The sequence below is a fragment of the Notothenia coriiceps genome, unplaced genomic scaffold (genome assembly GCF_000735185.1).
Source record: "Notothenia coriiceps isolate Sejong01 unplaced genomic scaffold, NC01 NC01_scaffold00017855, whole genome shotgun sequence".
NCBI lineage: Eukaryota > Metazoa > Chordata > Actinopteri > Perciformes > Nototheniidae > Notothenia > Notothenia coriiceps.
The window spans coordinates 203,960-217,672 of record NW_011350556.1 but is presented as its reverse complement, the minus strand read 5'-3'; the positions used below and the strand labels follow the sequence as shown (position 1 = coordinate 217,672).

The window sequence follows — 13,713 nt, the reverse complement described above, 5'->3', positions numbered from 1 at the left end:
CAGTCTTTGGAGGACGCGCGTCGACAAGCCTGAGATACTGCCGGTTAATGCTCACTCGGAACTCGTTACACTCTGAACAAGACGTGCGCAGCTTAAAAAGGACGTGCAAACTTCTCTGACGGAATGAGGACCTGGTAGGCGCCGTCTAGGAGGCTGCGAATCCAGGGATACAAGAAAAGACGGGGGAGGCAACCGACTTTGTAGCTACTACTCGGAACGCTGCGGCTTAGAAAAAGGCCACTACGTAGCAGGATCCAACCATTCTCACTCTTCAAACTCGGGCTATTGTGCGTATGTCGTCACTTTCAACACAAGGGGGTGCCCTTTAGCGTCAAGTTTCAAACTTCAGGGGGATCCATTGACCTTGCGGTATAGGCTCCTGAACGTTGTAACTAAGGAGTTGCGTCCGCGGCGAATGCCTTCCGCGATCCGTTCTCACAGCCGTTTCAACCGTTTTTCTTATCATACTTGCCCAAACTTATTGTTTTTTATTTCTTTATTTCATTGATTATATGTCGGCTTGTTGCCGTCGTTATGGGGGAGTAGGGGCTCGATCTGATCGTATTTGTTTCTAGTTTTTTCTTCTAGTTGTGTGTGTAGTGTGTTTCTGCCACCACACTGTTTTAACAATAAATTTTGTGTTTTGTTTGTTGTACTCTATTGTGGATTGGAGGGAGCTACTTTTTGTTCCATTGTGTGATCTTGACAATGGGTTGGGGTTGTCCGCCCAGTGGTGCTCTTTCCTGTCACCACTAAACTGGCCTCGTAGTGGACGCTTGGGGTTGAGTATTACATCAAATTGATTTCTATTTGCTGAATAGGCGGGCCTTGCCATATAGGTGTCCTTCTTAACTTGTTTGGTCGTTTCGTCATCGGCGTAAAATCATAAACAAGTCTGGGTGGGCTTATTTTTTTATTTAACATGTAAAGTCTAAACGGTGAAACAAAGGTCTCTCTTTTTCTTTGGAGTTTGAAAATGTCAAGTGATTTTTGGCTCAAATTAAAAAAATGAGATTTGAGCAGTAAATATTTTAACCCTTCGCAAAAAGTGGATCCCATTAGGCTGCAGAGGTCATTGGCCCCCGTTTTGTGCAGAATGGACACCTTTGCTCTCGTAGTGGTAAAACAAACACCTAGCTTGGAAACGAAGTGAGACAGCAGAAAGAGCTGGAACCGAGAACGGGAGTGATGGAGAAGTAGGTACGAAGTGGTGCTCGCAGAGGGAGGACCCAGTGAGGCACACATTTGGGGAGGATGAGAAAGATAAACAGGGCTGGAGGGAAAACAATAAGTGAAGTGGGATGACAGACCAATAGGAGAGTTATCGTCAGGTTGGGGAAAAGAAAAAGGGTAAAGAGGTCTGAAAAAAGTTACGAGGGGAAGGGGAGAATCAATCTTGTTGCCACATGCCCGCTGCCTGCAAACGCCCTATATGGTTGGGTGTGTGTGTGTGTGTGTGTGTGTGTGTGGTGCTGTGTGTGTGTGTGTGTGTTGTGGTGTGTGTGTGTGTGGTGTGTGGTGTGTGTGTGTGTGTGTGTATTGGATGTTCAACCTTTGACTGCACAGTGTGAGTTTGTCCATGACCGAGGCCAATCCTGATAGAGGACCCTGAGCAACTTCAGTAGTGATCACGCGCTCCTTCTTTATCAGCAGTTTATTCCTATTTTCTGACATCTCTTACTCAGTGTGCACCCTTACAATGCAAATATAGCATGAACACACACTGACTCACACGTTTTTCACTGCTGCCATGCTTGATCATTTTTTCATTACAGAAGGAGTGGGGTATAGCACGATACAATTTGGTATAAATCTTGGTTTTCTAAGGCTACATTGCTACTGACAGTGATTTTATGTTCTCTTGTATAATTGCATTTGCATTTGATATTTGGTGTATCAAAAGTAACAGAAGTAATCAGGTTACATTACTTTTATTATTTGGTAATATTAATTGTAAAGGATTACACTTTTTTATAGTAACCTTCCAAACTTGGTATATTCAGTGCTTTTTTTGGCTCTTGGCATGATTCTAAAGCTGTGTGAATATAAGTAACTCTGTCGGAATGAGTCCTGGTGGTGGTTTGAGTGCGAGCTTCGTGACCAGGGTGTGAACGTTCGTGATCAGCTGTTTTAGCGCAGTGCTGCTGTACAGACCGACGTTAACAGCAGCCCTGTCTGTGCACACGGAAACCGACTCTGTCGTCCGGTGATCTAACCGCCTTCTGGAAAAGCTTCACAAGTACGTCGGTACGCAAATGCGCTTTGTGATACAAGTGACGGTAAGCATTTCAGATTGTTGCCGCGCATGCATACCACTTATGTGCACCCCTGTATATGCTTCACCTGCGAGTGACTTCACCTTTTTTTCTCTTGCCTTCTCGGACCCACCTTTTTCTTTTCGTTTTCTTTGATTTTTATCCATGTCTGCCGCGGCATCTAATCCCTTCTCTTCGTGTGGCCGGTCTTTTTTCTTCTTCGTGTGTGATTTTGACAGATAAGAACCACACAACTGCATTAGCGGCCGCTGTCGCCCTCTGTCGGCCGTCAGCGCAACTTAAATGATGACGTTAAACACTTTTTTTTTTAAAGGGCCTGTGGTTCTACAGATGGCCAGTCCGCCCCTGGCTACAACTACAACAAGATGAACATATTTGACCGTGATTTAATTGTAATACACGTTTCAAAATGATGCCGAAGTAACAACATACTGATACCGGTTAGTAAGAACCATGAATTAATGCTTTGACAAGTCTGCAGACAGACGGCAGGCGAAAAACCTTTTAAAATGCGTGTTTTCTAAATGGAGCTTGGCTAAGCTAACGCAGTATATGCTCCGACCGTCCACTCTCACAACAACGGCCTATACAGACATAAATAAAGCAGTGACTGTATTCTCCATGACACAGACAGTCTGTGGTTTGTACTTGTTTAACTTTTGTCTAGTTTCTGAACAGATATGAGGAGCTGTGAGCGCTGAGGGCTAACAGCTAACGGCTGATGTTGGTTTTGTGGTTCTCATTGAAGATGGCGTCACGGCTCCGCCTACACTGCGTTACTATAGTTACTGCCCCAGCTACTAAACTGTAATGGAAACACAGCATAAAGTGTGCCTGGCCTACCAAGGCCTAACTATACCGTACTAAGCCGAGCGCGGCCCTGCAATGGAAATGGACCATAAGTGTTAGTGTGAGGGCCATGTTAGTGTGAGGGCCATGTTAGTGTGCGGCCCTGCAGGGGCTCAGGTGGTCCCCGCTTTTACCTTGGTCGATCTCAGTGACGCAGCATTCCTCCAGAGCTCCAGACGGGCTGTGCACCTTGGCATCGATCACACCCTTCGCCCCGTTCAGGCTGACGGCAAACGATGCCGGCTGGTTCACCTTCAGACCCGACTCCTGCTCGACAACAAACACTCACACACTCAGCGCTGGATCACCATTATCTAACACCAACCAGATCCTGCTGTACGCAATACTCAGTACGCTGTTACTGAATACTGTCTCCATGCATGATCACCACAGCATCATATTCACATAGCTCTACTACTGTTGACCTTACCTGGAGGATGCTAACAAGGCTAAAGAGGAGGGCTGTGCAGAGACGGACAGCAGGTAGGTGTGTGTGTGTGTGTGGTGTGTGTGTGTGTGTGTGTCAGAAACAGAAGAGAACTAAATAATTAGCGGCCTCTAATGGAATCATATTGTGAGACGCAATAATGCCTCTTTTAGTGTGATAACAAGCTCATACCAACTCAAATTGTATCTAATGTAAAATCATTTTAGGAAACATATTTAGAAGATTGCATTTTTGTGTCTAGAGTTCTTGTTTTACAGTTCAATGCCCTCAATAAATTGTGCATATATGGAGCTAGATATTTATTTTGTAATACCATTTCACTTGATACAATTATGTTCAAAATAGGTGGTTATATAGGCTATTTTCTTTTATTCTATTTACAAATACCTATATGGAGATATGAAATGATTTATATTTTGATAGCAGATTAAGGCCACATCACCCAGCTCTGTGGATATGTCCACGCAGGTGAAGACACTCAGTGCATATAGAGGCCCATTACCCGAAAGAAAATAATTGATAATAAATCAAATGTAAATACTCACAGTAAGTTAATATTATGAGAGATATTTAGGAGGATTTTAACTTCGTAAATTGATGGTTTACTTGGTATTTGATCATTTCTAATTTTTTGATGTTTCTTTTTTTTTTGTATACTGAATGAATTCTCTCTCTTTATTCCACAGAGTTGTATATATGAGAAAGAACAGAAAGAGAGGAAAGTAGCCCATGTGAGACCTCTTTAACCCTTTAGCTCCCTGTATTATCTTTAGAGGGGGAGGCTGTTGGCAGCCTTTAGAATGAGGCACGAGAAACACACACAGTCCTCTTGTTTCCCAGAAGCCCTCACACTGCCTCACAATGCAGCAGCAGCAGCAGCTCTACGGCACCTTGGCCTGCTAACAGTCACTACTCTGCTTAAAGCTTCACCTTAACTTCGACAGCTCATTTTAAACATTAAATTGTTCCCAACTCCACACTATTAATGTGTTTACAACTAGACTTGTTTAATCTGATACAGTGAATAGGAGAGTAAAGGCTCTGATCTGCTGCTGCTGCATTGGAGTCAGTGCACTGCGGCCTGGTGTGTGTGACCATGGATGTGTGTGTGTCTCAGAGCCTCACCTGAAGACTGGCAACAGTGAGGCGCCGGGCGTCGTCTGAGGGCGAGGCCACGGGCACGAGGAAGGGGCTGTCGGGGATGTGCTCCTCGTTGAAACGGATCGACACCTCGTAGTCTCCTGCAGGGGACCGGGTTCAAGTCAGAGAGACATTCAATATTATAAAACCAACAATGTAATAGGGCATGCGAAAATGGAAATATGAAGGTCTGCTGCTTTTCTCAGTTTTACATCAAATGTAATTGAATATGTTTTGATTTGGCATAACAAAAAATGGCATTCAAAGAAATTATCATGGACATTTTTTGCTCCATCTTGACAATGAATCACTGAGGGAAAAAGCAGCACAGAGCTCGCTTTTAACTCTGTGTGAGAAAAAAGAAAAGGACATTTTTCTCCCTCTAATGTGGTAAATAAGCTTAAGTGTTGTTGAAAATCTAAATAAAAGTGTTTATTTTATTTTTTTAAATCTCTCTCTCTCTCTCTGAGCTGCGGGCGCCTGATAAGCCAACATCCCCCACTTTCATCACCCATCGTGCAGGGCAAATGGAAAATGTAACCGGGGTGAAAAGGGTGTTATCTTTACTTAATTATGAATGTTGTTACATCAAGGCTGAAAATTCATTGTTTTTGTATTATATTTCCATTTAATCTTGTGGACGTGCAGATTCCCTGTCCTCCATCAGGGGGTGCTGCAGCACCCTCAGCACCCCTACTTCCCACGGCCCTGACTCTGTCCCGCCTGTCCTCACCCGGCTCCTGCACGATGTAGGACACTCCACTGGAGCCGTCCTTGCGGTCCTCAAAGGCAATTTCAGCCTTGCTCGGCCCCTCCACAGCGATACTGAGGCCCCCGGCACCAGCCTCCCTCGTCCAGATGCTGAACTCAGCTGCAAACAACGCAGGGGCCAAAGCAGTCAGTTACACTGTGTAAAACAACAACAACACACTAATAATCCAGCTCCACACCAACCTGGTACTCCAGCTTCTGCTCTCTCCAGCCCAGGCCCTCCAGCACGGACCTTGTGAGCCCCGCCCTCTCCCAGGGGCCCGACGGTAAACTGGAAGGGGCTCCCGGGCACGTGCACACCGTTGTATTTCACACACACGGTGTGCACACCGGTCTCGGTGGGTACGAAGCGGATGCAGTAGGTGTTGTTCTCCCCCTCCATGATGTCAGCCTTGTGCACCTGTCCAGACGGGCTGGTGACCTGCGCCGTCATGTCCGCTATGCTGATCTCTACACACACACACACACACACACACACACACACACACACACACACACACACACACACACTGATGGAGATGCAGTATGTTCTACCAGGCGCAAATTCAAAGGAGCACACATGCAGTACAGCCAACTATATGTGTGTGTGTGTGTGTGTGTGTGTGTGTGTGTGTGTGTGTGTGTGTGTGTGTGTGTGTGTGTGTGTGTGTGTGTGTGTGTGTGTGTGTGTGTGTGTGCGTGTGCGTGTGTGTGTCTGTGTGTGTAACAGAGTGTGGGTTAATACTGTGAAGCACAGAGTAATTTTCTCTCTGTCGCCAGGCGGCCTCACGCTGTGGAAGCGACAACACATTAACTGTTAAACAAGACACCTTAGACCCTGGGGTGGAGACGGAGAGTGCGGGCGGGTGAGGAAGAGAGGAGAAACAATAAAGAGACTGAGAAATAGAGAGAATTGTAAAAGGTTTAGTGGGTGGGGAAAATGAGAAAGACAATTCCCTATAGGGAGGCAAAGCGGGAAGAAAGGAGTGTTGGAGGAAAAGGTGAAAATGGACCGGGGGAAGATGAGGAGGAGGATATTGCAACTTTACATTTAGCAAGAATGTATCATATTAACGTGAATAAGAATGTGTGACCTCAGAGTCAAATACAGGCCTTTTTTTTTTTTAAAGCCCATTGAATGACTGTCACTCCAGACCTCCTCACAGTGTATCACCGTGGTGAACAGCAATGCACAGCAGAAGAGCCTACAGAGCACTTTGGATTTACTTTGGAGTATATTCTAAATGCCTGTCATTTAGAAACACAGAAATAAGACGCATAAAAGCACTTGACTTGACAGCAGATAATCTACCTTTAAAAGTGTGAGGAGCAATTTGTTTATCATGAATAGATGGTGAAGTGGATGTTGTGTGATGGTGTGTTGGGAGGAGGAAGGAGGGTGAACGATTGCACTTTTGTTTTTGATTGTACGTCTTCTTTTATGTCTTCACATAGATCTAAAAATGTTATTGAAAGCTGAATGTTGATGTTTTTCCAAGAAGGCTACATTCCAGATGTTTTCTGCATTTAAACTGGCCTCCTTTTTCTCTCTCCCTCAGGAGGTTATTTTAAAGAGAGCAGCTGACCTGGTAGAAGCCCTTTATGGTTTACCCCATAATAACCAGGTAATGAACACACACACAAACACATCCACAAAAATGCGAAAAATAGAATGAGTGTTATCTCAGTCGCTACGTTTGTGGTAATCATTCCTTTGTGCTTTTCCTCCTCCTGAAGGAGATCATCCTGAAGCGTGCGGCGGACATTGCAGAAGCTCTATACAGCGTTCCCCGAGGACACAGCCAGCTCTCCGGCTCCACACACAGCGGCATGATGGGGGTCAACTCCTTCACCGGGCAGCTGTCCGTCAACGTCGCTGAACCCTCACAGGGTAATCAGGGTGAGAACTTAACTCTTAAATGGTTTCTGTATCCTGGGGGATACATTTATTTGACAGGCTGTGTCCATGTGTAAAATTGGTCTAATTACAGTGTAATTACAGTGTAGGTTAATATTGCTGTAATATGGGTGTGATAGGGGTGGAATATTGCTTTTTACATTGGTGTTACATCGGCCTAATACAGTCTAATATTGGTGTTACATGGGTATTATATGGGTCTAATAACAGTGCGACATGGGTGAAATAATGGTGTCACATATAATAACATAATAACAGAGTAATATGGGTGTAATACGGGTGTAATAATGGTGTAAAATAGGGGTCTATTAATGTGCGATATGGGTGTGATAACACTGTACTATGGGTGTAATGTAGAAAATAGCAATCGATACATTTTCCACAATTTTAAATGCCCATTAAAGGGTTAAAAGTGTTGACAGGATCTGATAACACTTATCTATTCTGTTATAATGAAAGAGGACTAACAGAAAATGCGTTTGTATGCATGTGTTTTTATGTAGAAATGTGAAAGAAGCAAACTAAACTTCTGGTGCCAGTGCTTTCCAGATCAAGAAACAGGAACGGATGAATACCAGACCCAGGAAACCACATGAGTAATCTGTTTTTATGCCACTTTACTGTCTAATCACCACACGTTCTTCTTCCTCTCCTTAACTCTTTGTGCAGGTTTTGTGCGCAGCAGCAGTAGTGTGTCTCCTCACGGTTACGTTCCCAGCTCCACGCCTCAGCAGACCAGTTACACTTCTGTCACCAGCTCCATGAACGGCTACACCAACAACACCGGCATGACCAACCTGGGAGGATCGCCCACTTTCCTCAACGGCTCTGCAGCCAACTCGCCTTATGCTAGTAAGTTCACACGTGCATTTACACCTCTTTCGGGTACTCAAACTCTCTGTCACAAACTAAACCTGGCGAGAAACAAATGTTTTTCAAGCCATTAGCTACTTCACTGTGGTGGAACTTGATCCATACAGTGGTGAAGTTACTTAGAGTACTTTTAGCTGCCACCAAGCTTCTTCAGTTTCAGAGCTACCAGTTTAATTACAGGGGCTGAACACTGCATACATACGTGCAGATCTTACGTTGTGTACCTACACATGTCTGTGGACAGGAAGTGAAAGTCTCAGATCTGCCGAGATGAGATTTCCCCATGGGGCTTACTGTCTCTGTGTCATCAAAAACAATCATCAACTCCATTTTGTCCTGCGTCCATCGCCTCCTTCTTTCCTTCCCTTGCTACCTTTCATCTGACAGCCACACCTCTTTTCTCTCTGTTGGTTGATTGCATCTCTTTTCCATTTTGCAGAAAGCAGAGAAAGAGGGAGAAGAAGGGGGGGGGGGTTGATGTGATGTGTTTCTAACTGGTGATGATGCCGGGAAATGAGGACTTCACTTTGGAAGAGAACACTTCAGTGGGACCTTCACTTTATAGGCAAATTATAAACATCTAATTCCTAAACAATGGGCTTCAATATATTGCTGTAACAGCATCCACGTCTTCTTGGAAGCATTTTGGTTGTTTAAATTCATCCCAAATGGTTTTAGTTCAGGATCTTGTGCAGGCCAGTCTTGTTCTTCCATACCGAACTCTGAAAACCATTTTTTTTTTGGACATGGCTACAGCCCCAAACTGTCTATTTTGTCCACAAATGATTTTCTCCAAAATCCAAAAAGGCATATCTAAAGCTAATTTCTAGACCTGGGTATTGTTGACTACCAATCCCAATATCACCTTACTGTGATACCAAAACTGTTGAAGAAGTATTTCAATCAAAACCTTTGTTCCTTGGTTATTCGACACCTTTCATGTGAATTTACGCATACAAATGCTCCCACCTCTCCTTCCCATCCAAATGATGTTCTTCACTTGTATTCCCAACGAGTCCTGAAATAATCCTCATGCATTTTATTCATTTATATTTTTGTTTATACCATAAACATGTAATTGAGATATATTTGTTCAAGTTGGTGCACTGAACCTTACTCGACTTCACCACAGTCTGTTAGGATTGAAGTGTGAGAAGAAACATAAAAACAGATACACTTTTGGGAAACGATTGAATGCAGGTATCGTTTGAAGGGAAATCTTTCGATATTATTTGGTACTGGTTTATTTGGCTCATACCTGAGGTATTTAGTAGCGATACCCTGCCCTACTAATTTCAATATCTTTGTCATAACATTTAAAAAACATGTATCATGTTGAATGTGATTGATGAAACAATTGAATGGATCATCATGTTCAATCTAACCATAATCTGTCTCTTTCCTTTATTCTCACCCTCATCCTTAATCCACCCTTTTCTTCTTCATCCCACCTCCTCTCTTTCTCCTTTTTCCTCCCCTCTCCCCTAAAATAAATAATCACCACCCCCCCCAGTTGTCCCATCCAGTCCCACTATGGCCTCCTCCACCTCTCTCCCCTCCAACTGCTCCTCCTCTTCTGGCATCTTCTCCTTCTCCCCGGCCAACATGGTGTCGGCGGCCGTTAAGCAGAAGTCGGCCTTCGCTCCAGTGGTCCGGCCCTCCTCTTCCCCCCCGCCCTCCTGCACCAACGGCAACGGGCTCCAAGGTAATTTACCATGACAGCAGCCAGTGAGTCAGTGAGAGGATGCTCAGCGGGAGGACTTCCCCGGGAGATTCTCTGAGTCCCTGTTGAGCTTCACATCCCTCCTGCACTTTGGTGATGCTGAAATATCTCAACAACCATTCTTTTGATTGTTCTGACATTTTGGTTAGACAATAATGGTCCCTTAAGGGTGAATCGCAATGGCTTTGGTGATCCTCTGGATTTTCCTCACCTTGAGATTCACATGTTTTTAGTGAAATGTCTTAACAGCTGATGATTGGATTACCATGATTTTTACAAATCATTTAGTTTCCCTTCAGGATGAGTTGTAATAACTTTAGTGATCCCTTTCATCTAGCCTATTGAAGCCTGTCCAGTGGGTTGGTTTATGAACAAACACTTGCAAAACTAATGACAATCACATCAGTCTCAGCTGTATTTATTGTTAAGCGACAAATGCTAACATGCTAGGTGCTACTAGCTTAGCTTATAGAAACATCATACCAACATGTAACATTGTTAAATCTCTGATTACAATTTAGACATATGTGTTTCTTGCAAGGACAAATATATCATGTCTGCTTTCTGAACTGCTTAAACTTTTGAATTAATAGTTTGTCCTGTCTCTCCCTTTCTCCCTCCTTTTTGATTCCTCTGATTTGCCCTTCCTCTGTTATTTCTCTGCCCCCTATCTTCCTCTCTCTCCTCCCTCTAACAGATCAAACATTTGTGGACTCTAGCAAGTACTCAACAGCCAACTCTCTACAAGGCCTGGCCTTCACCTGAAGTATGTCCCTCTCTTCCTTCAGCTCTGTTGAATAATTGCATTCGCAACTTTTTGTAAACTTACATATTTCAATAAAGTAATGAATATTTGCCTGTTGCACATCTCTTATCTGTCAATGACTAACTCTCCTGATTTCTCACCCCAACCTTTTCTTCCATGTCATACTTTCTTGTCGATCTTGTTTGTCTCCCTCCATCTTCCTTTTGTGTCATCATCTCGTCTTCATCCTCTTCCCCCCCTCACTTTGCCATCTCATACATCTCATCACACAGTACAGATCTGTTGCCTAGTAACTCTTCCTTGTCTTCCTATTGGCTGAGGAAAAGCTCAGGAAGTTAGATATTTACAGAGACAAAAGAGAAGACATTTGGCACAAGAAATGTATATCTCCAAATCGCAGCCTTTGTTTAGCTGTGTGAGCATTTGCGTTTGCTCATGTGTGTGTGTGTGTTTGTGTGTGTGAGAATGAGCCTGTGCGGGGGTGTGGGAACTCAAAGCACAACTGAAATAAACACTCCCCACTTACAGCTATATACACACACTTTCCTCTGTCACATACACTCGGTGATCACACACTGGCAGCTTACTGGGGAGCGATCAACAATGACAGCTGTTCCACTCTCTTGACAGTTTATGCTGGCAGTATACCTGTCTCCTATGGTGTGTGTGGATGTGTGTGAGCACCTGAGACAAAAACAAAAAGGGGAAAAAATATTGTAGATTTTTGTCCGATTCATTATTAAAAAACATTAATTCTATGAAGTTTTTTACTCACAAACAAATGTAAAACCATTTATTTCATCAGCTGTGTGTGTTTGTGTGTGTGTGTGTGTGTGTGTGTGTGTGTGTGTGTGCGTGCGTGCGTGCGTGCGTGCGTGCGTGCGTGCGTGCGTGCGTGCGTGCGTGCGTGCGTGACTTTGGGCTGGGCTCTGGCTCTCACATGTTGACACCCATCCCTTGGGTTTTAATACAACGCACGCCATGATGCAGTCTGTCATGCACACACACGGACATACAGTAAAACACACCAACTGTTCTAACTTATGAGATGTGTCCCCGCTCAATTTTACTGATTTATTCTTCTGTTGATGTTTAAAATGTCATTGCAGTCACACAGCTGCACAGCTGGGAAAACATATTGATGTATTTACAAGGGAATGTTTTATGATGAGAAATATTTGGCTGTGTTTTAAACGTTTTTTTCTCTTCTCCCCCCCCCCCCTTCTCTCTCTCTGTTTCTTTTTCCACCCAACAGCAATCCCGGGAATGATCGTCCCACCCATGTAAAGGTGTGAGTGCATGACTGTGTGTGTGTGTGTTTGTGTGTGTGTATGCGTGTATGTGTGTGTTTGTAACCATGCGAGATGAACCAAGCACACTGATCCTGGCGGAGGATTTCTGTGCGAGTCAGACTCCGGTCGGGGATGGAAGCAGCTGTCCCGATCAGAAGGAACAAACCCAACTCAGGCCCTTTCTAACACAAAAACAACTGCAAGAAAAAACAGATGAAGAACAAAACAAACAAAGACTTTTGCAAAGAAAATAAGTTGTTTAGACTTTGTACACCTTGATGCTTTTATAGGAGAACGGCCACGCCTACATTATAACTCTCCACGGACACAGGAAGTGTATTTATTTTGGAGAGAATCACTTCTTCTCTTGAGTGATTTGTTTTCTTTTCGTGCAACAGTTAATGTGTGATAATCCTCTTCTAGCTGTTTCTCACATGAGGGATTTTCTATTTATGAAGTTTGGTCATTAATGAAGGAATATAATGTGAATAAAACCTGACTTGATGGTGATGATGATGAAGAAGAGACTGAAGGATTCAGGATCAAATCCAGCCGACACAGACAAGCCAAACCAGACACACAGTTTCTTCTTTTTTTCTATGCCAAATCCACATTCACTCTTTCAGCACAAACACAGACAGCGAGTCCTTTCTCAGCATTTCACCTGAAGGATTGAGACGACTGATGCTGCAAGTTTAGCTTTTCAAGAAACCCCCATGTTTGCTTTGAGCTCGCTTGCACTACTGCATTTTCTAGAAAGAGAAAATCCGTTTTTCAGCCAACAGAGAGAAATACAATTCAGCCACTTAACCAACTAAATAGAAACGCCCACCATGCGAGATGTCATAGAGATATTAGATTTGCTAGAGATCTTAGCCAGAATAGATTGGACTGCGAAGAGGCCATAAGAAAGTGCAAACGTTTGTGATAACAGGGTGCCAACTGCATCTTCACTGTTGAGGATTGTACCCAACAACTCTGCCAGAGTCGTCCATCAGCGCTGTTTTAAAGTCGGACATCGCCACAGCACCCTGAGAGGGGGAAGATGTCTTAAAGACTGCTGCCATTTTCCCTTTGTCTATTGTGATAGTTGCCTTCTCAAATGTTTGTCTTAATGCATAAATCCACATGAGTTTTCTTTCTTTTGGTTTGAGTTTTTTGTATTCTTCAGAACAGCCAATCAGATTGTGTTGTGTTTTGTTACCTGCCCACTTACTCGTGTGATTGACGGCTTGAGTGAGAACATTATCCAATGGTGTGTCTTAAATGCTGCGCTGCAAAAAACCTAATCTAAATCTTGAATGAGTCTTAAAATCGAACTTTTTAAAACATCTTCCACTTAGGTTCACTTTATTTAAAATCTGCACTTCATTTCTTTTCATTTTTTAAGTGCAGCTTTATTTAAAAGTACACCATAGTTCACAATATTCGCATGCCATTTTACACTTCCTAAGAGGTAAAGATGAAATATGAATTTTCATATTTTGTAATACATATCTTGATATAAACTAAGAAGGACTTTTTTTGCAGTGCAGGACAATTATACAGCTATGTCTTAAATAACCAGTGTGCAACTAGGAGAAAAGTATGTATTGATTTGTGGTGAACCCACTGCTTCCTCAGCCCCGCAGTGTGTGTGTGTGTGTGTGTGTGTGTGTGTGTGTGTGTGTGTGTGTGG

At 43.5% G+C, this 13,713-nt stretch overlaps 2 protein-coding genes across 2 annotated transcripts in view; one reads left to right on the top strand and one right to left on the bottom strand.

Moving 5' to 3' along the window:
- LOC104950639 (filamin-A-like) overlaps window positions 1-5,938 on the bottom strand; it is a gene marked incomplete at its 5' end in the record, with an annotated part of 10,161 nt that extends 4,223 nt beyond the window's left edge. The window contains 4 exons of the mRNA XM_010777185.1: window positions 3,260-3,392; window positions 4,699-4,814; window positions 5,447-5,584; window positions 5,668-5,938. Coding sequence (XP_010775487.1) covers window positions 3,260-3,392; window positions 4,699-4,814; window positions 5,447-5,584; window positions 5,668-5,938 — 658 coding nt within the window. The remainder of the gene's footprint in view (window positions 1-3,259; window positions 3,393-4,698; window positions 4,815-5,446; window positions 5,585-5,667) is intronic.
- A 1,039-nt stretch (window positions 5,939-6,977) lies between these two features.
- LOC104950638 (transcription factor COE1-like) lies at window positions 6,978-13,048 on the top strand. The gene is made up of 6 exons (XM_010777184.1): window positions 6,978-7,088; window positions 7,201-7,363; window positions 8,051-8,233; window positions 9,768-9,959; window positions 10,675-10,743; window positions 11,999-13,048. Exons 1-5 carry the CDS (start codon window positions 6,978-6,980, stop codon window positions 10,740-10,742), a joined length of 717 nt encoding a protein of 238 aa, XP_010775486.1. The 3' UTR covers window position 10,743; window positions 11,999-13,048.
- Window positions 13,049-13,713: the final 665 nt, after the last annotated feature.

What these genes read in the sequence shown, in the direction of transcription:
- LOC104950638 (XM_010777184.1), top strand. Translation starts at nt 6,978, where the DNA reads ATGTTTTCTGCATTTAAACTGGCCTCCTTTTTCTCTCTCCCTCAGGAG. An exon ending in GTTTACCCCATAATAACCAG is followed by an intron (nt 7,089 to 7,200) that starts GTAATGAACACA and finishes CTCCTCCTGAAG; the next exon opens with GAGATCATCCTGAAGCGTGC. An exon ending in CAACGGCAACGGGCTCCAAG is followed by an intron (nt 9,960 to 10,674) that starts GTAATTTACCAT and finishes TCCCTCTAACAG; the next exon opens with ATCAAACATTTGTGGACTCT.